Here is a 26,470-nt window from a genome sequence, read left to right as displayed (position 1 = left end):
TTGTAAGTGTACATGACTACAAAGCGTACAAGGCAACACAGAATCAGACCAGCGTTCGGAGAAACACCATCTAGAGTTACTAGCGCAAATCCAGCGCAGGATGAAGTCAGAGGCACATGTTCTCTCTTTCCACACTCTGTGCTGTGATTCATTTCTCAGCTGGGGAGCAGAACGTCCTAAAAGCAAGGGACAGAAGAGGGTTTTTTACACTGATTTCTTTAAAAGGATTAAACAGAAAGCCTGGCCTACTTGGAGCATCATTCTTTATAAAAACACACTATTTTTCTGTACTTCCTCTCCACTAGACTGAATGTGTAGATAATATTAAAAATGGTAAATATTTCCTGGAAAGAACCTAGAACAAAATAAACATCTTTTTGTTTTGTTCCAAATTTTTCACCAAGTTATTTTGATGAAATGAATCCGTTTCATTTCTGAGTTTTTTTAAACTTCCCTTTGCTGGTAGAAAGGGGGGAGAAAAAAGGAAAAAAACCAACCAAACAAACAAACCTGAGCCAAATTTTGTTTTGACGCATTTCATAAGATGAACATTTCTCACAAAAATGTGTTTCCTTTGAAAAGCTATTTTCCATCAAAACAGATCTGACACATTATTTTGATCAACTCTAATATTAATTTAGGTTCTCCTGGCAGGTATGCACAGCAGATGAGCAACTTGCATGACACGAGGTGGACTCCAGAGTCCCCACTAAATTGTCCAACATATTTGAAAAAAAGACCCAAACCCTTAGTGGTAGGTCTTGGCCTTCAGTCACAGAAGTTCTCTCTCTAGCAGTTGCTGATCAGCTGTGTAGATCCTGGAAAAAAAGGTTCACCTCACTTTCAATCACAGTCTTGAAGTTATAGGGTGACATCTTCCACTGAACTAGGACTTGGGAAATTAGAGCTTAGTCCCCAGCTCTATTTTGTGTGATCTCAGGCAAGTCATTTCACTGCATAGGGCCTCAGTTTCCTAACCCCTAAAATGGGTTAATACTTCCTTTCTGCTGTCCTTTGTCTATTTCAGTTAGAAGCATTTTCAGGCAGCGATGGTCTAAGTGTGTGTCCAGTGCCTAAGACAATGGGCCCATGATGACGGCTGAAGCCTCTAGGTGCCACCATAACAAGACACCGGTCATAGAAAACAACACATGAACAGACTGCTCTCAAAGGGATAAGACAGAGGGATTTGAAAAGAGAAGATGACACAAGAGTGCAAACCAAACCAATGGCATAAAAACCTGTGACTGATCTGATCCCACTCTCAGTGCTACTGAGGCACTCGGTGTTTTTGGTTTGCCATCTCTTCACTGTTTTAAGGACTTACTTATGTCTGAGAGCCAAAATACTAGCCTCACAGTAACCAGTCTCAGGAAGTATTTTTGACTTTGCTCTTATGGTTTCAAGGTTTGGTGTCTCATTTGATCCCAAGTCCTAATATTTCCAGTGAGGAGGAGAACTTAAGTCCCAATAACTCTATGGTCACTAATACTAAACAGAGTACTTTTTTGAAGCGTAGGGTTGTTAACCTGCTGTTGAGACCCAATTCCAGCTTGGGTAATTACAATCTGTCCCACTAAAATTTCCTCTGTAGTTTCAGCTGGAGACAGAATTCTTCTTTACTTCTAAGCCTACAGTTTGGCAGTCTCCTTTTTGGGCACTCCTTAAAGAGTGGCTGCTTTCAGGAGAGTCTCATAAGCAAAGTTTGTAAAGGAATATGCAGTAACACTACTTTAAATTTTATAACAACACTATGTTCACAGGGCTGTAAAATGCCTGGGGCAATGAAATATTAAACAGCTTTGTTTTTCTTAACTAAATCAAATGCAAATTAAAGAAGAGGCACATAAGGCAAGATGTATTGTCACTCAGCAGGTTAACTGTTAATTTGCTTTCTGCATAAACGAAAAGGAAGGGAGCATTACAGGTAAAGCTGCCCTGGTTAAGGTTTTCAAGGCAATCTAGGGGATTTAGACTTTTTCAAAGGAGCCTAAGAGTATGACTCGCCGCTGTGAGGACGGCCAGGTAAGTTGAACTACGATGCTTCGACTTCAGCTACACGAGTTGCGTATCTTAGTTCGATCCCCTGCGCTAGTGTAGCCCGGGCCTAAGGAAGTTAGATGCCCAATTGACACTGTAGCGATTTGGGGTGGGTGAGGCACAGTACTGAACTCGCAGCCTAGGGATATGATGGCTTTAAGCTACATTTGGTCTCTCCTGATTTGAGGCTGCTCCAGGAGCCGCTCAAGGGCTATCTAAGTTATAGCAGCCTGTTGCCACCTGCCTGCGGGCACTCCCAGTGCTATGGCTACGCAACTCCTCATAATGCTGATCTTTGAGTTAGTATATACTGCAAAGCCAGAATATCACTCTTCAAATGCATGCAGTGAGACCATTCGCCTCCGACTGCAACAAACACACACTGGGGAAAAAACAAAGAGAGGTTCTGTGTGTTTGGGAATAAACAGAAACAACTTCAAACACACCTGGAATGTATATAGCCCCTTTCATCCAAGTACATCACTTTACAAATAGTCAGGAATGAAGCCTCGCAACACGAGTGAGAAGCAGATAATTATCATCTCTATTCAGCAGATGGGTCAATAAGACACAAAGGGGATAACTGACTTGCCTGAGTCGATGAAGTTACTCAGTGGCAGAACTCAGGACTCCTGACTCCCCCCACCCACCGCACCCTCTAAATTATACGGACTCCACTAACACAGGGTGGGGTTTTCCAGAGGGCTCAGCATTGGCCTACCTGTGCTCCCTCCCTTTGAAGTCAGGATAACAATTCCATTGCTTCCAGTGAGAGTGGAATTAGGCTAATCCTGGGTGCTTTTGAAAACCCCACCCACGCTATCTTAGGAAACAGCTTCCTAGCCAGAAGTGGTGAGCCTCTGAGCCCAGGTCATCAGACTTGGGCTCACAGGCCTTGGGCTACCGTGCTAAGAAGAGCTACTTAGACAGTATTTTTAAGTCGTGGCTTGGGCCGGAGCTTGGCTCCGGAGCCCTCCCGCCTCCCTCGGCTTCAGAGCTCGAGCCACAATATGTACGTGCGACAGTGCGAGCCCCACGTCTCTTCACCCAAGCTCGGTGCCGCGGGTGCTGTAGACGTACCCTTACAGGTTACTGCGTATTGCCAGTTGGATCCTTTGCCTCTTACCTGACTGGACTGAAAGGTCTTGTGCTCTAGTAAGGTTTTGGCTGAAATTTAAATGAAGATCAACACATTAGAGAACAGGTCAATGGAAACCGCACAAAGGGAATGTGTAGACAACAGAACACAAACCTACCTTATTGGTGCTCATCCCTAGGATAGAAAAGGAAGACTGGTCAGCCAGAACGTTTAACTATAGACACCACTCCACGGCCATAACTGGACAACTCCGTTACAGTTAGAAGTTTGGGCTTAGAGTCTCAGATGGTGTAAATCAGCCCGGCTCCATTGACTTAAACAGAGCTATGCTGATTGGGGATCTGACCCCGTCTTTCAATAGAACAACAGTGAGGCTGCTGGTGTGCAGAGGCTACTGCCTATCACACTGACCCGAATTGTCTCATTGTTTCCTTCTACTTCCCCCATCTGTCTGTCTGTATCCATCTGTTGCCTTTCGTCTTATATTTAGGTCGTAAGCAGCGGCGACTCCAGGCACCAGCGCAGCAAGCATGTGCCTGGGACGGCAAGCCGTGGGGGGTGCCCTGCTGGTCCCTGCAAGGGCGGCAGTCAGGCAGCCTTCGGTGGCTTGCCTGCAGGAGGTCTGCTGGTCCTGTGGATTCGGCAGAAATTCAGTGGCGAGTACGCCGAAGCCGTGGGACCGATGGACCTCCTGCAGGCAAGCTGCTGAATCCGCTGGACTGGGGACCTTCCGGAGGCAAGCCGCCAAAGGCTGCCTGCCTGCTGTGCTTGGGGTAGCAAAAAAGCTAGAGCCCCCCCTGGTTGTAAGCTCCTCGGGGCAGGGACTGTCTTGTTACAGTGTTCAGCACAGTGGGGTCCAGATCTATGATTGAGACTCCTAAGTGCTACAATACTACAAATAAATAATGGAGATGCCAGCAAATTCCTTTCCACCCCAAAGTCTGGTTTTCACACACTTTTTTTTTTTTTACCTCGGTAAAGATAATACAACGTCACAACAAGACACCCAGCGAGAAGGACCAATAGGATGACAAGGAACCAAGTTGCTGAGGTAGATTCTGTCCATAAATAAACAAACAGAAGAGAACAATTTGGTAAGAACAACCTGCAGAGAAGAATAAACCCCCCGATGCTTCTTAGGGGACATGGATCAGATTTACAATAATGAAGCCATAGGACATCTGTGTGTGTTAAAAAACAGTCTATTGCAGAGGATTAAAAACAAAATAAAACAAACAGAACAAACCACAGCTGAGACTCAAGAAACTTTGGAGGATCAAAGTAACAAGGTGGGATTTACGACCACATGGTGTTAAAGGCCTGAAGTTGAGAGGAGTTAGTTATTAACCCCCAGGAAGAGCCCTGAACAAAGGTTATTATTATTTGATAGCTGAGCACAAGGGTGGGAGATAACACATAGGCACAAAGATTTTATGAGTGGTTATTATTGTCTACTATACTAACACTTAAGGCTCAGCAAACCACTCTCCACTCCTCATTGAAATCCCTCCAAGAGAGCCCCATCTCTGTTGCCCAGTGGAAAGGAGTTCAAAACAACATGGAAATACAGGCACTCAGTAAGCTTTTCCAAGCAGGGACCATCTTTATTCCTACGCTTTCTACTGCACCGGGCACACTGTTTTCCTTTAACAAATTAATCAAACAAACATCACAAGATCAAACTGGTCCGGGAAGGATTTCTATTCTTCCTCCCCAAATTGCTGTGCATTTTTCTTTGTTTTTTGGGTCAAATTTTTTTTTTTCAAAACAAAAATGGAAATATCATCATGAATATTTCTGGTTAGTTGAAAAAGCCATTTTCTGTCAGGAAAAATGTCAGGAGAAAATTCCTGATCAGATCTGCCATGGGGTAAGTAGTCAAGAAGTCAATGCTGTTTCCTCCAAGAACACTGTACCTGTCACTTTCACTGTCAGGCTCTTCTTGATTGGGTGTTTCAGGCTCTGGTGTTCCACCCGGCAGGTGTACCTACGTCCGTTGTCCCTGAGGGAGGCCTTAAGCAGGAAGTAACTGGAGAAGCTGTAAGTCCCATCGCTGTTGTGCCGGTGACTACTAGAGACAACGTGAGTCACCACATGTGGGAGCATCCCCTGCTCCATTGGTTCCTGAAGCCACTGAGCATCGGCATCATGAGGGTAAAAGTGACTGATGTCACAGACCAGCTTGTGTTCGTCTCCTTCCACCAGGGACAGGACGTCAGCATTGAGGGTCACCGTGGGCTTTTCTGGGGAATAAAAAGTCATTACATTGCTGCATCCAGATCCATTTAAAAAGAAACAAACCCAACTATTAAAATAGCACCATTTAGCATCCCTCCTTTCTAAATAGCACTCATTCTAGCCCCAGAATTACTTCCCATCCACACAAGTTTGGCTTCCCTCACTTGTATTGCTGAAAACTGTTTGCACCAGAAACAGAAATCAAGAGACAGAGCTTCACTCCACCAAAGAAAGGAATCCCACAGCATTATAAAGCTTCGTACAGGAATACATTTGTGCGTTCCCCTTATGTGGGGGGTGTCTGACCCACTGTGACCCACATTTGGCTGGTTGAGAAGAATGACATGGCACCATTAAAAAAACTCTTAGACGCGTACCACCCGCAAGCGTTAAGTTTACCACAGAAAAGGGAGATGACACAACTACTAAGTGCAGCAATCATCCCTTAACAAAGGAGCTTGCTGAACGTGACCTGGCTGTACTGCAGGATTTGCCAAAGGATGCTCCATTGGCTAAAATGTCAGCTGCCCTATCTCTGATATGGAAAGACAGACCGGGGAGAGCATGGACCCGTGCTGCTGGATCTGCCCCAACCTCTTGCCCTGGTCTTGGGTTCCTGATTCTATTCCTTGATGGAGTTGGACATAGGAGTGTTTATCCCTCAGAGACAAAAGTAAAGGGCAGTGGGGAAAAAAAAGCACCAGATAATGATCACACGGAAAGGAGACTGAATCCTGTCTGAGAGCCTCACAAGTTCGCCCCCTTTGCTCCGTTCCAGCGGAGTATTTAATAAACACAGAACGATACACAGCGATTGTTGAGTGATCACCCATCCATATCAAAGCAAGTATCCTCTTATCCTGCTAAATGAAGATAATCCACTTTTTAAAATAAATTTTAAATCAATCAATTACCTACTATTTCCAGCTGGACATTCTGTGCCCAAAGAAGCGACGACACCAATATTGAGCAAGAATAGGTTCCTGCATCTCTTACTCCCACTGTTCTTAGTAAGAGAGAAGCATTCCCCTTCGGCATCTCTGCTAGGAACATCTCAGCCCGTTTATCCTTGTATTCCACCTGCCTGGTAAATCCATTGTAGGCAAATATCAGCTTCTTGTGTCCTCCTTTCTGCTGTAATACCCATTTGATGGTGACATCTGTGTGGTGATCAACTGAGAAAGCACAGCTAAGGAGGACATCCTTATTCAAGCCAGACTGGATTAGAGACGGTCCTGTGCGTACCAAGAATACACCTGTAATACAGATGGTAAAGCATCATTAGAGCAATCAGATTTTGGATCAATGGTGCTAAATACAGTCAGAGTACAAGCTGCCATCTAAAGACACACAAACCCATACTACAGAATAAAGCTTACATGCGGTCAGAGCGAGAAACAGGTACAATTCATCACTCTGCCACTGACTTCTTTTGTGCCCTTGGTCAAGCCTTTTAACACCTCTTTGTGCCTCAGTCTCTCCATTTGAATAATGGGTACAATTCACCTTCAATAATTCATAACTGTGCTACAAGTCTTATGCAGTGTTGTAGCCGTGTTGGTCCCAGGATATTAAAGAACTCAAAGTTTCAAACCTTGTATTTAGCAGGGACACTGAGTTAGTTTCCAAGACCTGAAGAAGAGCTCTGTATAAGGTTGAAAGCTTGTCTCTCTCACCAACAGAAGTTGGCCCAATAAAAGATATTACCTCACCCACCTTGTCTCTCTACAAGTCTTAGTTAACCAACACTGTTTTTTGCAATCTAGATTTTCACGATAGTAAATAACTGGGAAACATTTATAATATTCTTTAAGATCCTCAAGTGAAAGACTATATCTCTATCTCTACATCTATATATCACTTCAGTCAAGTTATTCCCAATTTACAATGGGAATCTGGGTTGGCCGGCCAGTCAGCCAGCGAGCCAGCCAGCCAGCTGTTTATCCTCTCTGCTGAAGCCTATCTTTTGGACATCAGAATCCCACTCCTGCTATTATAAAAGTGAGACTAAGAGTGAAACTGAGAGCACGTGTGTGTAAAAGCAACATAGTTGAGAGGGTTGAGCACAGAGTCTGAATTCTATTTTCTGTTCTGCCACTAAGTCAATCCACCTCCTTGCCTCAATCTTCCATCTGAAAAGGGAAGATGATCCTTGACTTCACAAGGGTGCTTTGAGCATTAGATAGTTAATGTCTCTATGATGGTTTTGAATATGCAAAACACTGTACATGTACTAAATAATATTACTGTCCATTGTTATTACTACTTGCATTTGGGTTGAGAAGCTGCCATGTTACACTTTTCTGGCAACGCAAGTTCTCTTTACATCTACTTTCAAGCCCCTTTACCCTGCGACATTGGAGTCAAGTGGCCTTAGCTGTACTGGCAATCCTAAGTATTCAAAAACCAGGAGTCATACCTCCCAGAACCATGAAATTGGCTTAAAAAGTAAGAGATATTTAAAAAAAAAACTAAAACCACAACACTTGGTCTTCTTATTTACCTTCTAGGTTTTGAGCCTTTAAGACACATCGGGGTCAAATTTTCAACATTGTCTCCATAACTATGAAGCCTAGAAACTTATGTATTTTTTTAAAAAAAGTATTTTACTAATTAATTTATTTTCAAAAAGACCATCGAGACTGTCTCTTATTCACAAGATTCCATGAGCTGGGGCTTTAAGGAAAACACCAAATAAAAGAACATCCCAAATAAAGTCGCAAGGATCGGCAATACTCCCGTAGTGTAAATAAGAACGAGACCCATTCTTTCAATTATACACAACTCTAGCAAAGCTGCTTTTCCCTATTTTAAACCCACCAATGGAGATATTTTAAAAATATCATGATGCTATTTATTTCATCGCTAAACTCACACGGTCGTTACAGTGCAATGTGGATCCTATAGAACTTAAAGTCCTCATTTGGATGGTGCAGCAGAAGTGCAAACTACGATCAGCATCACTATTATTCAATGTTTCTTTGATAGTCTTATTGTTACCTGAAAGATAAAATCTCTCTGCGTTGCCTTGAGAAACATCTTTGGGGACTTGGTTCTCTGCCTCTTTGCTGGCACTTGATTGTACCAAAAAGACTGTAACGGTGAATTTGTCAGCCAGATGCTTTATGGTGCCAGTGAACCACGAATCTAGCTTATGAAGCTGAGTTTGTAACCCAGGCCAGAGGATCTGGGTGTTATCTGTAAAATATCTGCTAATCTTACATTCAAGCTGGTCAGTATCCTCATCCATATGTTGGAGAATATCCAGTGAGGACTCTGCATGAAAAAACACACATGCACCTGTTAGAATCCCAGCTCATCTTAATAAATATTATGGAAAGAGTCTAACTATCTATGCACACCAGCCCAAACAGCAAATACTACACAACCCTATTCAGTCTCAGTTGTAATCCACTCTCAGCACACGCACAAATAGCATGGAAATCTTCACTCCAAGTGAAATCAGCAGTATATCTAGAGTTTTCAGCATCTTTGAAATGAGTATCACTGAGGGAGCAGACTGTCGAATATTATCAATAGACACTAAGGAGCTTTCGGCAGTTGGCTCTAAATATTAACTGCTATTTTATTGCCATCCAAGGGCTTAAAGGATGAAGCTCATCCCTGCACAGACACTTAAGCGGTTCACAGACCTTGTGCTGGCTGAAAGAATAGCCAAAGAATCAGTCAACTCAACAGATGAGAGACCAAGAAAACAGACCGATGTCCTGATTTCTAGAGGTAAGCTGCAGGGCTCATCTCGCCACAATGTATTTTACCAGTCCCCAGAAGAGAATGAGGGGATCCCTCCACGAATTTGACGGGCCTCACTTGAGTGCACTGGAAAAAGCACAGAGTTCAGGAGACTGAATAATGAGATATTCTGGGGAGTACATTTTAGTAAGATACATTTTATGAACACAGGGGTATTCTTGCCCCTTGAGTTCTTTTCTTTAATGCAGTATATTGTCACTACTCTGTCATCCACCATACTCACAATAGGTTATTTGTGAGCCACACAATAAGTCACTTATCATAAATCACACAATAATGTTCTTTCTAAAGATAAACCCAAAGCAAACCCCCAAACACATAGGGGAATTTGAAACTTGGATCAAGATCTGAACTTTGCAGCTCAGATTCCTCTCCCACCATGAACAGTTCTGCATAAAAGGGCTCCAAGACGCACATCTTTTCTCTGAATCCTCCTACTCTGTTGTGACTAGTTCGAAGGAAATGTACTCTGCATATCCCCCCTATGTTGTGATTAACTTTATCTGATGATGATATAACAGCACAAGCTAACAACATTCCCAGCAAGATTTACCATGGCAGATGTCTTCCCACGCTTGCAAAATGATTAAATATTCATTTACTAAGTGAATTTAATGCTAGCGAAGATTGAGGATTTATCTACACAAAGAAGTTAGTATGCAGTTGTGGTAATCTAGCCTCCCAGTCCCAGACCTGAACTTTAGCGTCCACAATCTGGTCCTGTCCCAAACCTGAACTTTTGCGTCCAAAATCTGGGGGCTTACCTGAAACTCCCCCAAGCTCACTACCAGCTTGGATATTCTCGCTGCCACCAGATCAGGAATTGATGGGGCCTGATCCCCCCTTTCCTCTCTCTGGTGTCCCCAACCCTCCCTTGGGGGGACACCCAGATTCCAAATGCCTTGGATGCTAAAAGCAGGGGAGAAACTCCCTTCCCCCCCCTCCTTCCCAGGCTTGCCAAGAAACCGGTTTCTCTGCTTCCCAAGAGATAAGCGTTCTCTACCCTCAGGACAATTGAGATGCAAAATACCAACAGCTTGGCTTTGCCTTTCCCCGTGCCTGCCTTCCCGTGAGGGAGACAGATACCTGATACAGAGGTGATTCTTTTTCTCTTTCCCCGTAGCCTGCTCTTTCCCTGAAAGCAATAGGAAAATAGCCAACAGCCTGGCTTTTCCCTTCCCTTTGCCTCCCTAGGAAAAGAAACTTCCACACGTTTTAAAAGAAAAGTTTATATAAAAAAAGAAAGAAAATACAAAACAATAATCTTGCATTAAGAAACTCAATACAGGCTCTTGCTTATAAGAAAATATGAAGAAACAGTCTGATTTAAAAGATAGCCCGATTAAACCAGTCCAACCAATCCACATACATGTAAATACAACCCAAAGCTCCTCATAGCCGAATTGCTGGGGGTTCCTTTGTACTCACAGATGTGTAGGAGACACTTGGAGATAAGATGCAGTTAGGAGGAAGCTTGTTAACTCACAGCCGAGAAAACAACAAAAGACACAGCCATCCACATCTATTCGTACAACCCAAAGCTCCTCATAGCCGAATTGCTTTGGGGGTTCCTTTGTACTCACAGACTTTTGGTATAATATTTGAAATAAGAAGGAGTTAGGAGGAAACCTTGTTTACTCACAGCCGAGAAAACAAAAAAGACCCCGAGTATACAAATTCCCGCCCCTGACTTTAAACAATCCAGTTCTCTGATTGGTCCTCTGGTCAGGTGTTTGGTTACCCTTTCCAGGTAAAAGAAACTTAACCCTTACCTTACCTATCTATTTATGACAGCAGTAAGCTAGGCTGTGAATTCAAAATGAGTTAGCTACTCCGCACCAACTCCCCATGCGGACACTCTTAATGCAGTTTAGCTTGGAATACTTCCAAATTATATTAAGCTGATGTGCACAAAGGTGCTCTTAGGTTGCTGTAAGAGAGTCCACATGGGGAATCAGTGCTACTGCAGGGCCTTTTCCTGTGTATGCAATCCCCAAGTCTTATGTTTAGCCACATACCACATCCCAGCCTGAATAACGCCCACAGTGACCTACTAAAGTGCCTCAACCAGGAGCTGAAGGAAAGTCAGGTTCTGATCAATCCTTGCAACAGGGTAAAGGCAGCTTAGCTGAACAGCAGAGGATTAGCTCTGCCTGTGCCATCCCTATGTGGTACAGACGTGCCATAGTGACTTCTAGGCCATTCTCATCCCAGCTGCCATGGCACATGCCCAAGGGATATGGCTGGACAAGTTGGTACAAGGTTGATCAACCTTCAGAGTTATTTCATATTTCAGTCTTTGGGCTGCTCTGGTTTGTGTCTGGGACTGGTCTGTCCCCAAGAAGGCACCCGCCATCCTAACAATCACCGAGTAGAGCTGAGCCACAAGTCAGGATTGGGGCCTCATTGTCCACGCTCACTCAGTTCTTCTGCCAGAATGGCCAAACAAGCCACTTATATAGGTGGCTCCCTGACATGGGCACTTGTCCACTAGAATCTGGGACGTGATCCGCCAACTCATTTCAGGTTGGCCAGCCATCCACTGCTAAGTTGCAGTCACTGTGACCCTAGGCACCCCTGTATTCAGACCCTACACACAACTGCCGTGATTTTTGTGCCAAATATGCCTTGTGAAATAATTGAAAACTAACAACCCCTGGGGTCAATAATATCACTGTAAATTATATGTAACAAAGCTGGATGTGATATGAATCCTCACTGATATTACACTTTGAAGGCCTGGTCTATACTGGGGGTGGGGGAAATTGATCTAAGTTACGCAACTTCAGCTATGTGAATAACAGAGCTGAAGTCGACGTACCTAGATCAACTTATCGTGGTGTCTTCACTGCCCCGTCGACTCTGCCTGCGTCTCTCACGGTGGTGGAGTACAGGAGTCGACAGGAGAGTGTTCGGGAGTCGATTTATCGTGTCTAGACTCTATCCGTCGGGTGGTGAAGACAAACCCAAAGTCTGTGATTGAAAGGTATTTAAATCAGGCATATCGTGTGTGTGTGTGTGTGTGAGTGTGAGAGAAAGAGAGAGACAGAGAGAGAAACTGTTTTTTTCCAGATAAAGACAAGTGGCTGACACCTCAAATCAGGTATGGCTCAAATTCAATGGCTACTGATTTGTATCAGAAGTTGCAACAGGAAGGGATAATTTGGAACTAGCCTCCACTTTATTTTTTCCGACCTCCTGGGTCTTTAGCTCAGCATGAACTAATGAAATTTATCTGGGGGTATCCTTTGGAAGAATCAATTTAAAAAGTACCCGAGGTACAGGTTGTTAAAGAACAACCAGAGTTATAACCATTAGGGAGTTACGAACAACCTCCATTCCCGAAGTGTTCGTGTCTGAGGCTCTACTGTATGTATTTGGTAACTCCTTTTCCTTAGAGTTACCTCCCTACAGAGACCTGTATCCATACACCTGTAGACCTCATCACTACAGTAATCTGAACGATTTCTTCTGCTACATTTTCAAAATACTGCATTGGATATTCTGAGAATAGATGGGGGAATCTATGGAAGACTCTTCAGTCAAATGCACTAAAAATGGACCCTCTCATGTCAAATGCATACTGTTTAGCTCTGCACTCCGCTGTCACTCTCTCATGGAAGGAAAGGCTCATCCTTCTGTTACATTTCTCTCTTGTAAAAATATTTGCTGAAACCAGTCAGGGTGTGCTGGCACACAGAAAACAGTCTGACACAGATCAACACCCCCTTGTTGGTAAACAAACGACTAGTGTAGCAGGCTCAGTTGTAGGGTGTTATGCTGACATCTATTGGACAATTTAGAATACAGCACAGCATCTATTCATTTAACAAACTACCAGTTGCCAAATTTTCCCCACAGCAGGACACAAGCAAGAACTCATACTTGTGTGTCTTGCGGTGGGGAAGTGGTGTCCCCAGCTGAGAAAGGCGGACACTATGACTCATATATTACATATTTATATTATATATAAAAATGTTGTTAAACATAAGAATAGCCACAGATCAGGGGGCCCAGTAACCTGCCACCCACAGTGACCAGCACCAGATGCTTCAGAGGAAGGTTCAAGAAACCCTGCAGTAGGCAGCTATGGGATAGCCCAGTGGTTTTCAAACTTTTTTCCTGGCAATCCAGTTGAAGAAAATTGTTGATGCCTGTGACCCAATGGAGCTGGGATGAGGGATTTGGGGTGTGGGAGGGGCTCAGGGTTGGAGTGCGGGGGTGAGGACTCTAGGGTGGGGCTGAGAATGAGAGGTTCAGGGTCTGGGCTAGGGTGTGGGGGGGTCAGGGCTCTGGGCTGGGGGTGCAGACTCTGGGGTGGGGCAAGGGATGATGGGTTTGGGGTGCAGTAAGGGGCACGAGTTTACCTCCGCCGGCTCCTGGTCAGCTGCACAGCGGGGGTGCAGAGGCAGGCTTCCTGCTTGTCCTGGCACCGTGGACCACGTTGTGTCCCGGAAGCGGCCAGCAGTAGGTCCGGCTCCTGGGCAGAAGCACGCAAGCTGCTCTGTGTGGCTCTCACCTGCAGGCACCGTCCCCCTCCCACTGGCTGCGAACCGGTGCTCGGGGCGGGGGCTGCACATGGAGCCCCATGCCCCCCCGCCTAGGAGACGGACCTGCTGCTCGCTGCTTCTGGGGCGCAGCACGGTGTTGGAGCAGGTAGGGACTAGCCTGCCTTAGCTGGGTAGCACCGCTGATGGGACTTTTAACAGCCCAGTCTGCAGTGCTAACCTGAGCCACCATGACCCAGTCCCTTCCATTCCACAAGCGAGAACTGGGTTGCGGCTCACGGTTTGAAAATCAGTGGGATAGCCTGTCTCTTGGGGAAGATTCTTCCTGAGGTTGTTTTATGGCCAGAAGCATGAGGATTTAATATATCTTAGCATTTACTGTTACAACTCTGCATATTCATATTCATTCAATCCCTTCTGAATCCTGCTAAACTTTTGCTCTCAACAAAATCTGGTGGCAATGAATTCCATAGACCAACTACTTGGTGTGCACGCACACACAGAATCTCATAGCTGCAATGCACAGGGACAGTTATCATTGAAGTGGAGTAACATTCCTATTCTAAACAGCTTTATTTCAGTTGTCTGTAACTTTCATTTTGCAGAGATTTTCCAGGTGTGGTCTCTGCCCAAGAATGAATTTTAAATTTGAACAATAACAGTTCAGCCATTTTTGATTCTGAAGGGAGTGAACACATACATTTCTACTATTAAACATCTTTGGTGTGTCTTTTTTTTAAAGATTTCTAATACCTCGCTGGGAGAAGCTTGAAGCTCAGCAGAGAGATAATCCCTAGTTTGGACACATGCCTCTCAGTGGTCTACAGAAAATGCATTCTTCTTTGGCCCAATTATAAGGGACTAAAACAGCATGCTTCGATCATATGCACTTATGTTGCCTGAACCACAATCTCCCTACATCCTACTGGCAACAGTATGTGTGCGCACAAATAAGGAAGTTGGGCACAATGATAAATAAGGAAGGTCTCTTTTATGGACCCAGCCAGCCAGTTAGCTGTAAAATCCCTCTTAGTAGCTGCTTTCTACTTGCTTTACCTGTAAAGAGTTAAAAAGTCTCACTGCAGGTATAGGTGAAAGGAAGTGAGTGGGCACCGGGCCAAAAGAGCAGATAGGAAGGCTAGAACTTTTTAGAATTGAGAAAAAACTTCCGCTTTGTCCCTCTGTGTTGGTTTCCTGGAGAGAAGGGACAGAGTAGCTATGCTGTAAGAGCTTGGGTCAAGTATGAAAAATCATCAGATCATACCTAGAAAATCAATCATACTCATCTAAAACCCCAGATATGTAAGTAGATCAGGAAATGTCTAGGAAGATGCGATTAGGTTTCTCTCTTATTTCTTTATGGCTTGTGGACTCATTTGTGCTAAACCCAAATGCCTTTGTTTTGCTTGTAACCTTTAAACTGGATCTCAGGAAAATGATTCTTGACGCTTTATTCTTGTAAGTGTTGTTTTTTAAATCTAGCAATAGCCTGAGTTTCCAGGTGTATTTTCTTCCTTTTGGTTTTTTAATAAAATTTACCTTTTCTAAGAACAGGATTGGATTTTTGTGTCCTAAAAGGTTTGTGAACATACTGTTTAGCTGGTGGCAACAGCTGATTTCCTGTTTTCTTTCTCAGCTCCTACATAGGGTGGAAGGGCTGAGGGTACCCCACAGGAAGGAATTCCCAAGTGTGCCTTCCCAGGTTCTAAAAGGGGTTTTGCACTTGAGTGGTGGCAGCATCTACCCACCCAAGGTCAGACAGAAGCTGTAACCTTGGGAGTTTAATACCAGCCTGGAGTGGCCAGTATTTTTTAGAATCCTTGCGGGCCCCAAGTGCTAAGGATAACTGTACTCTGCAGCAGGCTGAAATGGGAACTCTACAATGGGGGAGGATATGGCCTCAGAAATAGGGAAGCTATTGCCTTAATCAGAAAGGTCCATCTTGTGCGAAACAGTTGATGGATGATTCAGGCTGCTAATCTGCACAACCTGCTTCACCCACAGTGACGGGAGGACAATGCAAGCATAGCAACACACCAGCTCTCCTGACAATGGTGGTTTAAACACCAAAAACCACTCCAGACCCCCACTCTCTGAGATCACCCCCCAGGTCCCACAAAGCTTCTGGAATGCGAACCAGAGGACGATCTGTGTGCAGCATTCCAACCTTTGTGTGCCGCCATCCCTGAGCAACCTGAGGACACCCCCCGAGGCAACCTGCCCAGAGATTGGGGGGCCCAGTTTTGGTTGCCTCAAGCCTCAGTCTGCATCTACTTTACAATTCCCTCAAATGGAAACCAAATTTGCACATATGCCTGAGCATCTAACAGATTACTCACCTTGTACAATAAACGTGAGGGTATCAGCAGCAGGAGGATTTTCTTGGTGAGGTCTCTCAGTTCCACTTAGCAGGAGCCAGGCATTCTGTCTGATGTACTTGAATTCACTTAACAATGGGATTGTTTCAGTTGTCTCAAACATGCAAGAAAGCTGCCTGCTTTGACTAAAGGTTGAACCTGCTGTTGCAACTCCATTATGGTGCTTTAGGATTCCTTCAAGGCAATACATGCACAAATGCATTAAAAAAATACTGTTGATCTTTTAACAATTAAAAATGCTCCTGATTTAAGTTTTGTTTTCCCACGTGAAAAAAATTCTAATGCATTGAGCTAACACTCTTTCTATGCCATTTTAATGGCTCCATTTGGGCCGTAGTATCTTGAATATTACTTTTTTTGAGGGTGAAGGGCCATTTTTCTGCATTATACGAGTACGAGGAACTTTGGGCTCTTTATCCATAAATCTTTTGAGGGGGAAAACAACAGAAGATATAAAATTTTCCCTGAGCAAATACATTTTGCTTTTTGGTCACAGAACTTAATGTAATTATTAAGTTCATTTAAACGATGGTTGTATTACGAAATAAACTATTAAAATGTTAGATTTTATATCTATATCTACATCTACAGTTACAAATGCAGCACATTAACCAAGACAGACACAATTTTTCTAGCAAAACCTCAAATCATGCTTCATTTCAAGTTTCATTAATAGCCAGTAATGCAGGCCAGACTGACATAAATTTAGACTAACATAGCCCAAGTTTTGAATTTGTGGTTCAGTTTGTTGGAATAAAAGAGCTAAACTTGGTTGTTATATAGAGGCTATCCCAAACCTGGGCAAAAGAGAGCAGTTTTGGCCGAGTTTCACTTGGAGATTTTGGGTTTGTTTCTATTTAAAAACTAAGGCTAAGCTTTTGAAGTGAGACTCAGGAATTTTAGATGTCTCAAGTTGGATACCCAAAAATTGAGGTAGCCCCAAAAAATCACTAAAGACTTTTGGAAATCTTAGCCTAGATTTCTACGATATGAAAACAAGACTATTTGGATCAGCAGTTCTGCAGTTAAAATCACCCTCAGGCCAACAAGGATAATCTCATCTTTACAATAGGACAGATATAATCACAACAACCACCAGTCTCTGGCAACAACACGTCAAGAATTTAGCATATAAAGTGATTCAGTCTCATTTTACACAGCACTAAAACACATTCAAATATATTAGGTGTACATACCGGAGCATAGGAAGCAATAAACTGCAGAATAAATCCTAAAATTCATAGTGGAGTTGCTTTAGATACAGAGCCACCCTCTACAGACTCTCTTCTGGCTCCATAACTTTGGCTAGTCTTAGTTTCACTTTCATTTCTCTCAAAGAGGCTGCTGCAATCCCTGCAGGGTGGGATTTTCTGGTCAAACAAACTTCGTAACAGCTGGGCCAAATTCTCTACTAGCATTAACGCCAGTGAAGTCAGTCGAGTTACGCCAGCAGAGAACTTGGCCCACTGAGAGGTAAGAGAGTGGATATAGCTGCCAAAAAGGAGCTAAGATTTATTTCTCTGTTGCAGACAAGTTTAGAGCTGCAAGTTTTGGAGTGGTAGCTGTGTTAGTCTGTATCAGCAAAAACAACTAGGAGTCCTTGTGGCACCTTACAGACTAGAACTTCTGGATTCCCCCATATTAACAAAGTTGGGTGAGGTCTCCTTAGCACCAGCTGGGATAAGCACCCTCCCACAAGGAGCAGAGCAGGAGGCAGTACCCTATACAGTCCTAAGTGAAGTCAGGAGAGAGTGCTCCTCTCTGCTGTGCTACAATGGGCACATCTGAGAGAACACCAGTACTGCCAACCCCAAGTGCTCAAAAATCATAAGATTGATTTAAAGATTATGACATTTTAAAGATAATAGACGTTTGGTACTTTTTAATTTGCCTTCTGGTGTTGCAGCATTTAAGGTTATGTTTCCAGGTTTTCCCCCTTAGCCAGGAGAGCTAGAAACTTAAAAAAATTAAAAAAAAAAAAAAAAGGTGTGTGGGGGGGAACACAGCTGAGATTCTGAGCCCCCTGCCAATAGTGTTTCCTTGCACTCCCCCATCCATTGTCTCTTGTCTGACACTTAGGATATGTCTATACTACCCACGGAATCGGCGGGCAGTGATCGATCCAACGAGGATAGAGAATAAGATGGAGAATATCTTATTGCCCTTATATAAATCCATGGTACACCCACATCTTGAATACTGTGTACAGATATGGTCTCCTCATCTCAAAAAAGATATATTGGTATTAGAAAAGGTTCAGAGAATGGCAACTAAAATGGATTAGGGATTTGGAACGGGTCCCGCATGAGGAGAGATTAGAGGCTAGGACTTTTCAGCTTGGAAAAGAGGAGACTAAGGGGCGATATGGTAGAGGAATATTAAATCATGAGTGGTGTGCAGAAAGTGAATAAAGAAAAATTATTTATTTGTTCCCATAATATAAGACCTAGAGGCCACCAAATGAAATTAATGGGCAGCAGGTTTAAAACAAATAAAAGGAAGTTCTTCTTCACGCAGCACACAGTTAACTTGTGGAACTCCTTACCTGAGGAGGTTGTGAAGGCTAGGACTATAACAGGGTATAAAAGAGAACTGGATGAATTCATGGACGTTAAGTCCATTAATGGCTATTAGTCAGGATGGGTAAGGAATGGTGTCCCTAGCCTCTGTTTGTCAGAGGACGGAGATGGACGGCAGGAGAGAGATCACTTGATCATTACCTATTAGGTTCACTCCCTCTGGGGCACCCGGCATTGGCCACCGTCAGTAGACAGGATACTGGGCTAGATGGACCTTTGGTCTGACCCAGTACGGCCATTCTTATGTTCTTATCTAATGGGGTTGTGCCCAGTGGGGCCTTACAGGGATCTGTTCTCAACCAATTATCTGGAAGAAAATATAAAAACATTGCTGGTAAAATCTGCAGATTACACAAAAATTAGTGGCATGGTAAACAACAATGGAAATGGGTCAGTCATACAGAACCACCTGGATCGCTTGTGGCTCATCTGAACAACCTGCATTTCAATACAGCTAAATTCAAGGTCACACAACTAGAAACAAAGAATGCAGGTCAAACTTATAAGATGGGGGGAAAGGGAGGGGGTTGTATCCTGGAAAGCAACAACTCTGAGAAGGATTTTGCGATCATGGCAGACAACAAATTGAACCTAAGCTCCCAGTGAAATCCCATAACAGAGAGTAAATGAGATCCTTGGATGTTTAAATAGGAGAAGGGCAGTAAAGTTACCTGGATATACACCATTAGTGACACCTTTACTGGAATACTGTGTCCAGTTACGGTATCCACATTTCAAAACAGATGTTAAAAAAATTGCAAAGCATTCAGAAAAGAATGAGAACACTGCAGTTTGGAAAAGATTCCTTACTGCAAAAGACTGAAAAAAAAGCTCCATCTATTTAATTTATCTAAGGGAAGATTCAGTAGTGACTAGAACACAATCTATAAGCAAGGAAGAGCTTTCTGATAGTAATGGCTTTTTAAACTGGCAGAAGATGACTATGACAAATTTAGATTAAAAATAATAATACCTAATAGTGCTTTTCATCAGCAGATCTAGGAGTGCTTTACAACAGTCAGTGGCATTATCCTCATTTTACAAATGAGGAAACTGAAGCACGGAGGTGAAAAATAAGGCACACGTTTTTAAGAATGAACATAATTAACCATTGGGACAGCTTACCCAGAGAGGTGGTGGATTCTCTGTCACTTGGAGTCTTTCAATCAAGACTGGATGGTTTTCTAAAATATCTGCCATAACTCACACAAGAAGATAGAGACTCAATACAGAAGTTATTGGGTGCGGTTCTGTGGCCTGTATTATACAAAAGATCAGACTAGATGATCAGAATAAGAAGTTTTAAAGCCTGAAGGAGCCAATCTATGAATTTATACCAGCTGAGGACATGGTTCATCATGTATGAACATTCTCTTCTAACACTAATATTTAAACTTCACAAGTTTTGCAGTAGTTATAGCTTTCCTTCCTAATTAACTCCCTCTTGCACACACAATCAAAACTGGTTGTTTTTTAGTCCAACGTAGGAGAAAGGGTTCATTTGCCCTGCCCCTCACCTCAAAATATTTCAATTGACGGGATAATTTCCTGGTATGGAAATAGTGAAAGTTTCTATTTATTTCATTTCAATAGTAAAAAAACCTCCAAACATACCAAACAACCCCTCTTCCCCCACAATTAAGAACTTTGTTGTTATACCTTAAACATTATAAAAACAATATTTTCCTTCATACAGATAATCAAGTAATATGTTAAATATTTGTCAACTGATTCTAAATTACTTTCTTACTGGAACATGTAATTTTGACAACACATAGAAAGGTTAAAGGCTTACATAAGGAACGGAATCAGATCCACTTTTAACAGGCTGACCCAGCAAGGCAATGAATGACCACAACTCCCATGGATACCAATGGGAGTGGGGGTACTTGGCATCGTACGGGCACCGTGCAGGGCTGGGCCTTCAGCTGAGATTTGCAAAGGAACCTAAGGGAGTTAGGTGCCAAATTCAGGCAACCTTTGAAAAATTCCAGCCTTCATTTCACTATGCCCTGGTGTAGCACTAATGGGTTTTGGGAGAGAGCTGAGTTCAGCTTCAATCTTATAAAGAGAATGGCTGATATAGGATCTTTGGGAGAGCCGATGGAGAAGACAGATGAGGGATACAGTTACTCCAAAGGAACTAAAGATGAAGCACCAAGTTGGGTGTGGTAGGATCTGGGATTATGGTTTGGAACCTTCTGTACGTAAGAGTTTATAGCACTAGGAAATAAAAGAAACTATTGTTCAAACCACTTCACCAAGATAAAATTACATAGCCCTCAGAGAACCCATATGCAGTAGGCATTTACCCCCATTTTATAGAGGAGGAAATGGAGGTTCAGAGAAGTGTAGCAACTCGCACAGCTTGCCTCGTGCTTGGACTACACCTGTGTAACAATATGTACTATCCAAAACAGTATTTTCTTAAGAGCACTTAAAATGTCACATTACAAACACGCTGCCAGATTCACCATTGGTGCAATGACTTCTGCTTAGTAATGTGATGGGCTTGTGGTCTGCTCCATTCTATGGTCCGGTTAACCCCATGAATTGAGTGCACGCATATTTTCACATCAATAAGGAGCAACCTCCTTCCGGGAGGACAGGATTGCCTTCATTTACTCTTCTTTGGTCCGCTTCTCTGTTCAGGCCCTTCTGCCCTCTTCTTCCTCCAATCACAGATCTCCGAGTAGCTACATGATTGGCACTTCCACGCTTCCTCAATTTCCACCCCCTGGACCTCCCTTTGTCCTTTCCAGTAAGCAAGGTAGTACTGTGCTTTCTCTAGCACAGTTTCTTCTTCAAACCGAACCACCTCCGTTCCGAGCAGAGTGTTACTTTCCTGGTGGCTGTATTCAATTTTCAAACAGTCAATACCGGGGATGTCAGAGAGCGTCAGGTTTAGATACATCAGTTCCAGGAGGTCCGCAAAGCAGGTTACCATGAATCCTACTTTCTGAGCATGTTCCCTAATTTGCGATCCCAGTGGCTGCTCTGGCCTCAGCTGGATGTGACTGGTGATAACATCTGGTTTCAGTTTTCCTTGCACCATGGCATCAAAAATGTATTTATACAAACAGACCTGAAGGCGGAAGGAGGAGGGGGAGAGAGGGAGAAGATAATTCAATAGATGATCAAACAATAGTGCATTATAGAATGCAACAAGCTAGGATGAACTCCCCTAGGCTACGTCTACACTGACAGCTAGGGATGGGAATCCCAGCTTCAAAAGACATACTCCACTTTCACTCATCTGAGCTCGCATTCTAAGAATAGTAGTGCAACACAGGCAACGGTGGCCCAGCCTAGCCACCGTGAGTACGAACCCTCCAGGTTCAGAAGGGTTTGTACTCAGAGCGGCTGGCCCAATCTGCTGCTGTTCATGCTCCACTAGCTTCAGCTCAGATGGGAGCAAGCGTGAATATGTCCGCACAAGCTGGGAGTCACACCCCTAGCACAGAGTGTAGGCACAGCCTCAGGCTTCATTGGAAATCATCATGCTACTCAGTGCAATACTGCCTCGAATGCTGAGCATATTATACGTAGAAATGCCCATCACCGTAAGGTTACAGATCACCTCCAAATAGACGAGTAGCCCAGGAAAATGTGGACGACTCACTGAACCACAGAGGAGCCAGTGATAAAAATGTACATGCAAATAACTTCTAGGTGTAAATAAACTGTGTTCAAAATCGAGGCGAGGGTCTTACAGAATGAGACTTAATCAGCTGAACTTTAAAAGGTGGGGTTTTCACTGTTGCCCTATTTCTAAATGGGAATCAGGCAGCCAAATAAATCCTTCAGGCAGCTTTGACGATATGCAGCTGAAAGCAGATCTCAGATTACATAAATAGGGTGCACTTGTAGTTAAAATAAACTTAATATTTCACAACCAATCCAAGTGCTGTGGGATTGGATGGCAATAGTTTAGTAGGTGACATATGTCTCTGCAAGTCAGCATTGAACCAATTATCTAGGAGGCCATGGAATGCTGGGGGTCCATCTTTTGCATGAGATGTTGACCCAAGTGTCCTGACTTGTCTTTGAAGATCCTAGGGCACTCTTCCCAAGAGAAGGGTTGTTAACACTGACGCCTGGTCTAAATCCCAGTTGGGGTGGTTATACTCCATCTACACGGAGTTCCCCTTCTAGTTTCAACTGAATACTTCCTGTCCTAACCAGCTGTGTAACATGGCGGCTGGCTGTCAAACAGCGGTTCTCTTTCAGTCCAGAGATGGCTGCAATTCACATATAATTTGCATAATAATCTGTAGAATGTTTTTGGTATAAGAGGGACAATATAAATACAAGGTCGTTACATTACACTACTTCCTTAGTAATGTTAGTCTAATACCTATCAGTTGCTTGTTTTCTGAGCAAAGATTTGTCTATGGATTTGAACATAATTTTACCCCTATTTTGAACATATTTGTCTGGATTTGAGCATATTTTACCCACCTGGAAATAATCTCTCTTTTTCTGTGCTCCAGAAGGCATAAAAGGCTGGCCTCGAGTTTTTAGCTCTCTCAGCTCCAGCTCTCCCGTGGCACTATAGCACAGCTCATCAATGATTCCCGTCAGGAAGACATCTTCTATTACTCCGAACACTGGAAGCTCCCGCACGCAACCACCTGGAATACAAAATGGGATACCCGGACATTTTATGAGGCTCGCATGGCTTTTGAATGAAGACTTAAGTAACACTGCAAATGTCTTGGAATTGTAGCACTGATGCATTTTAAGAATTTGCATTTAGACACCAGATTAAGAGAATGCTTGCATGCCTCCCCAAGGAATTTCAGTTTTAATAATCTAAGCTGGTTATTAGAAATTCAGGCAAGGGAGTTTAAAATAAATATTTTTGTCTTAACAATCTCTAATTGTTATCATCCTTTCAAGCTAGCACAAAGATCACAACAAATTTTTATATATAAAACACACTCACTCTCTCTCTCTGACATCACACAAACAGAGTAAAATGAAGATTAAAAAAAAATTATGACTATCTTTTGCCTGCCTACATACCTGCTTGTAGAACTGGAATCACAGAAAGAAGATTCAGTATTTTTATTGCCCAAGAATCTTCCCTGCTGGTCGTATGTACTCTCACTACATCATGGACTTCTAGTTCTGATTTCAAAAAGAGATAAAATGATTATTAATTTTTATCACAGTCCTGCCTTGAAGCTGTAACTCTGGGTCCCATTGTGCAAGGCACCACGAAGCAAGGTAAAAAAGCTTCAGTGTAAATAAACAAGATAGACAACAGGTGGGAGGGGAATCGGGCACAAAGATGGGTACTCAACAGATCAGTTGGAGAGCCAGGAAGAGAAGAACCCATGTCTCCTGACCCCCAGTTCAGTGCCCTCTTTGAAAATAAATTACCAATGTTAGAAAATGATACAAAATTGGGCCCCTTTCCTTGACCCTGGTGCAATATATCAATCCACTGAGGATTACGAGGAAAATTTTCTTTTTTCCAGGGATACCCATAAGTTAAATTTAGTCCAGACGCTGGCATGATAGGATAGTTAAAGCAGTGTGTGTTATACTGCTCTTTAATGCAAGCATATGCTTTTGGAAGGCTCTTCTGAGACTAGCAGGTGAAATTCGGCTTGCAGTTATACCTGTGCATCCCTGCTGACATCAATAGTGTCGTACAGGTGCAGCTGTGGGTAGAATTTGACCAAGCATATTACAAGTAAATTAATTTGTTAACAAACATATCAAAGCCTTCCAAAATCTTTGCAGAAAACAACGCCCTGTGTAATAAAAGATGCAGAAGCAGCTGAGGAGAAAGAAAAAAAAAAATGGAAGTTTTTACTGCAACAGTCTGGTAGTGTTACCTCTGGCTAGATGTATGCTCTTCCCTGTGTTTAACAACACTACTGTCTCTGGTGCCTGCAGCTGGGGGAGCTCCCTCCCATAAACCATTTGTTGTTCGCACCAACTCTGAGTGGACAGATCAGTCACGCATAGGTACTTCAGGTAATACTTCTCCAGTGGAGTCTGCGCTCTCTTTCTTTTCACCTTCCCAGCTGCACTGTCTTCCGTCAACACCGTCTTTAAGGATTCCAGAGGCAGGTCGCTTGAGGAGTTTGGCTTTCCAGAGTCTCTATAGTGAAATACATTGTTTCCCCCTTTCTAAAGTACTTTAAAAATACAATTGATTTGCAAAAAGCGACAAAGAGTCCTGTGGGACCTTATAGACTAACAGAAGTATTGGAGCATGAGCTTTCGTGGTTAAAAACCACTTCGTCAGATGCATTCAGGGCCGGCTTTATGACCCGCAGGCAGGGAGGGCTCTAGGTATTTTGCCGCCGCCCCAAGCATGGCAGGCAGGCTGCTGCGGGAGGTCCCTGGTCCCGCGGATTCAGCAGCACATCTGCAGGAGGTCCGCCGAAGCCGCAGGACCAGCGGACCCTCCACAGGCATGCTGCCTAAGGCAACTTGCCTGCTGCCCTCGTGGCGACCGGCAGAGTGCCCCCCATGGCTTGCCGCCCCAGGCACGTGCTTGGAGCCGCCCCTGCCCGCAGGGCCGAACTGGAATACTCGGCGGTGGTCCAGGGCTTCGGCAGCACTTCAGTGGCAGTGAGTCCACTCTGGGTTTTCCATGGCACCAAAGGACCCGAAGACCCCTGGAGCAGGGCCTCCTTAGGCGCAGGGCCCTCGTCCGGAGAACTGGGTGAATCGGCTTAAAGCCGGCACTGGACGCATTCATCCACGAAAGCTTATGCTCCAATACTTCTTTTAATCTATAAGGTGCGACAGGGCTCTGTCTCTTTTTACAGATCCAGACTAACAGAGCTACCCCTCTGATAACTGTTTTGCAGTTTGCACAGTAAGTTTATCCAGCAAAGCCACTAGCACAAAGAAGAAACAGTAAAGTGATAAGCAGTATCAATCTCTCTTTCAAGTCTGTGTCAAGTTAGGAACACATTGGTATAATTCCTACTGTCCTCTGGGAAAGCCCCAGTGAGGAGCAGCCATTTATTTTCAATGAGCCAGATTGGGCAAGTTCCGACAAGTTTCACACCCTCCCATGGGAAAGTCCTGTTCAGCCCCGGAGCAAAAGGAAACTCTCCCTGCGTTAGGAATCTACATGCTGGGAGCAGGGAACAACTGCTGGGATAGAGATTTGATCTTCCGGACTCCTTGGGAAGGTTACAAGCCTTGCCCCCCCCCCGTGTTTCCAGGCAGGGGGCCTGTTCGCTGCCCCCTGCCTCCGGGAGCGAAGGGGGTACAGGACCCCACGCTGCTTTGCAAAGCACCCAGGCTGCACCCCGATTTTGGGGCTGCTTCTCAGAGGCCTGGGAGATGCAGCTCTTCTAGGAGCTGCCAAAGAAGCCCCCCAGGGTTACCGGGGAAGAGCCACTGCCGGCTGGAATCGGGATGCAGCCGGGGGAGGGAGGGGCGAGCTCCGGCGGCTGCCGCCCCTCTAGGCTTTGGGGGGCGTTTTACAGGCGAACCCCGAAGCTAGGAAGAGGGGGGGCAGCGCTCACCCCGACTGCAGCGCGTGGTCCCCCGGCTCCTCCAGCAGCAGCAGCAGCAGCTCGGAGTCGCTGAGCTCGCCAGGCTCGGAGCCCGGCCCCGCCATGGACGCTTGAATTGCAGCCTCGCCCTGCGCGCTGGGGCAAGCACCGCCCGGAGGAGGGGAAGGGGGCAGGTCTCCGTCCCCGTCCCCGCCCATCGCGTTCTCCTGCCTCCTCCCTCCTGCGGTCCCATCCCTTCCCCTGCCTCTCCGCTCCCCGCTTAGGCTCCAGCGCAGCAGCGATTGCAGAAATGGGCACGAGTAAGGACCAGTAATGGTGCCCCGGGGCCACCCCCAACCGCCCCGAGAAGCCCAGCCCC

At 44.3% G+C, this 26,470-nt stretch overlaps 2 protein-coding genes across 3 annotated transcripts; both read right to left on the bottom strand.

Annotated features, from left to right (window-relative positions):
• Window positions 1–92: 92 nt before the first annotated feature.
• On the bottom strand, window positions 93–17,322 carry LOC116824264 (tapasin-related protein-like). 2 transcript variants are annotated; one of them, XM_032779456.2, is made up of 9 exons: window positions 17,234–17,322; window positions 15,999–16,211; window positions 8,378–8,653; window positions 6,292–6,633; window positions 5,056–5,382; window positions 4,111–4,197; window positions 3,297–3,313; window positions 3,167–3,207; window positions 93–176 (listed from the first exon to the last, which is right to left on the bottom strand). In XM_032779456.2, exons 1-8 carry the CDS (start codon window positions 17,277–17,279, stop codon window positions 3,193–3,195), a joined length of 1,323 nt encoding a protein of 440 aa, XP_032635347.1. In that variant the 5' UTR covers window positions 17,280–17,322; the 3' UTR covers window positions 93–176; window positions 3,167–3,192. The 2 variants fall into 2 exon arrangements, with proteins under 2 accessions (XP_032635347.1, XP_074915620.1); XM_075059519.1 differs by lacking the exon at window positions 3,297–3,313 and having other exon boundaries at window positions 4,094–4,197.
• A 2,854-nt stretch (window positions 17,323–20,176) lies between these two features.
• Window positions 20,177–26,227, bottom strand: EXO5 (exonuclease 5). The gene is made up of 5 exons (XM_032779458.2): window positions 26,122–26,227; window positions 24,466–24,734; window positions 23,645–23,749; window positions 23,078–23,250; window positions 20,177–21,701 (listed from the first exon to the last, which is right to left on the bottom strand). Exons 1-5 carry the CDS (start codon window positions 26,214–26,216, stop codon window positions 21,234–21,236), a joined length of 1,110 nt encoding a protein of 369 aa, XP_032635349.1. The 5' UTR covers window positions 26,217–26,227; the 3' UTR covers window positions 20,177–21,233.
• Between the last annotated feature and the right edge of the window lie 243 nt (window positions 26,228–26,470).

This window comes from Chelonoidis abingdonii, chromosome 20, assembly GCF_003597395.2.
Source record: "Chelonoidis abingdonii isolate Lonesome George chromosome 20, CheloAbing_2.0, whole genome shotgun sequence".
NCBI classification, from domain to species: domain Eukaryota; kingdom Metazoa; phylum Chordata; order Testudines; family Testudinidae; genus Chelonoidis; species Chelonoidis abingdonii.
This window is presented reverse-complemented; position numbering and strand designations above follow the sequence as displayed.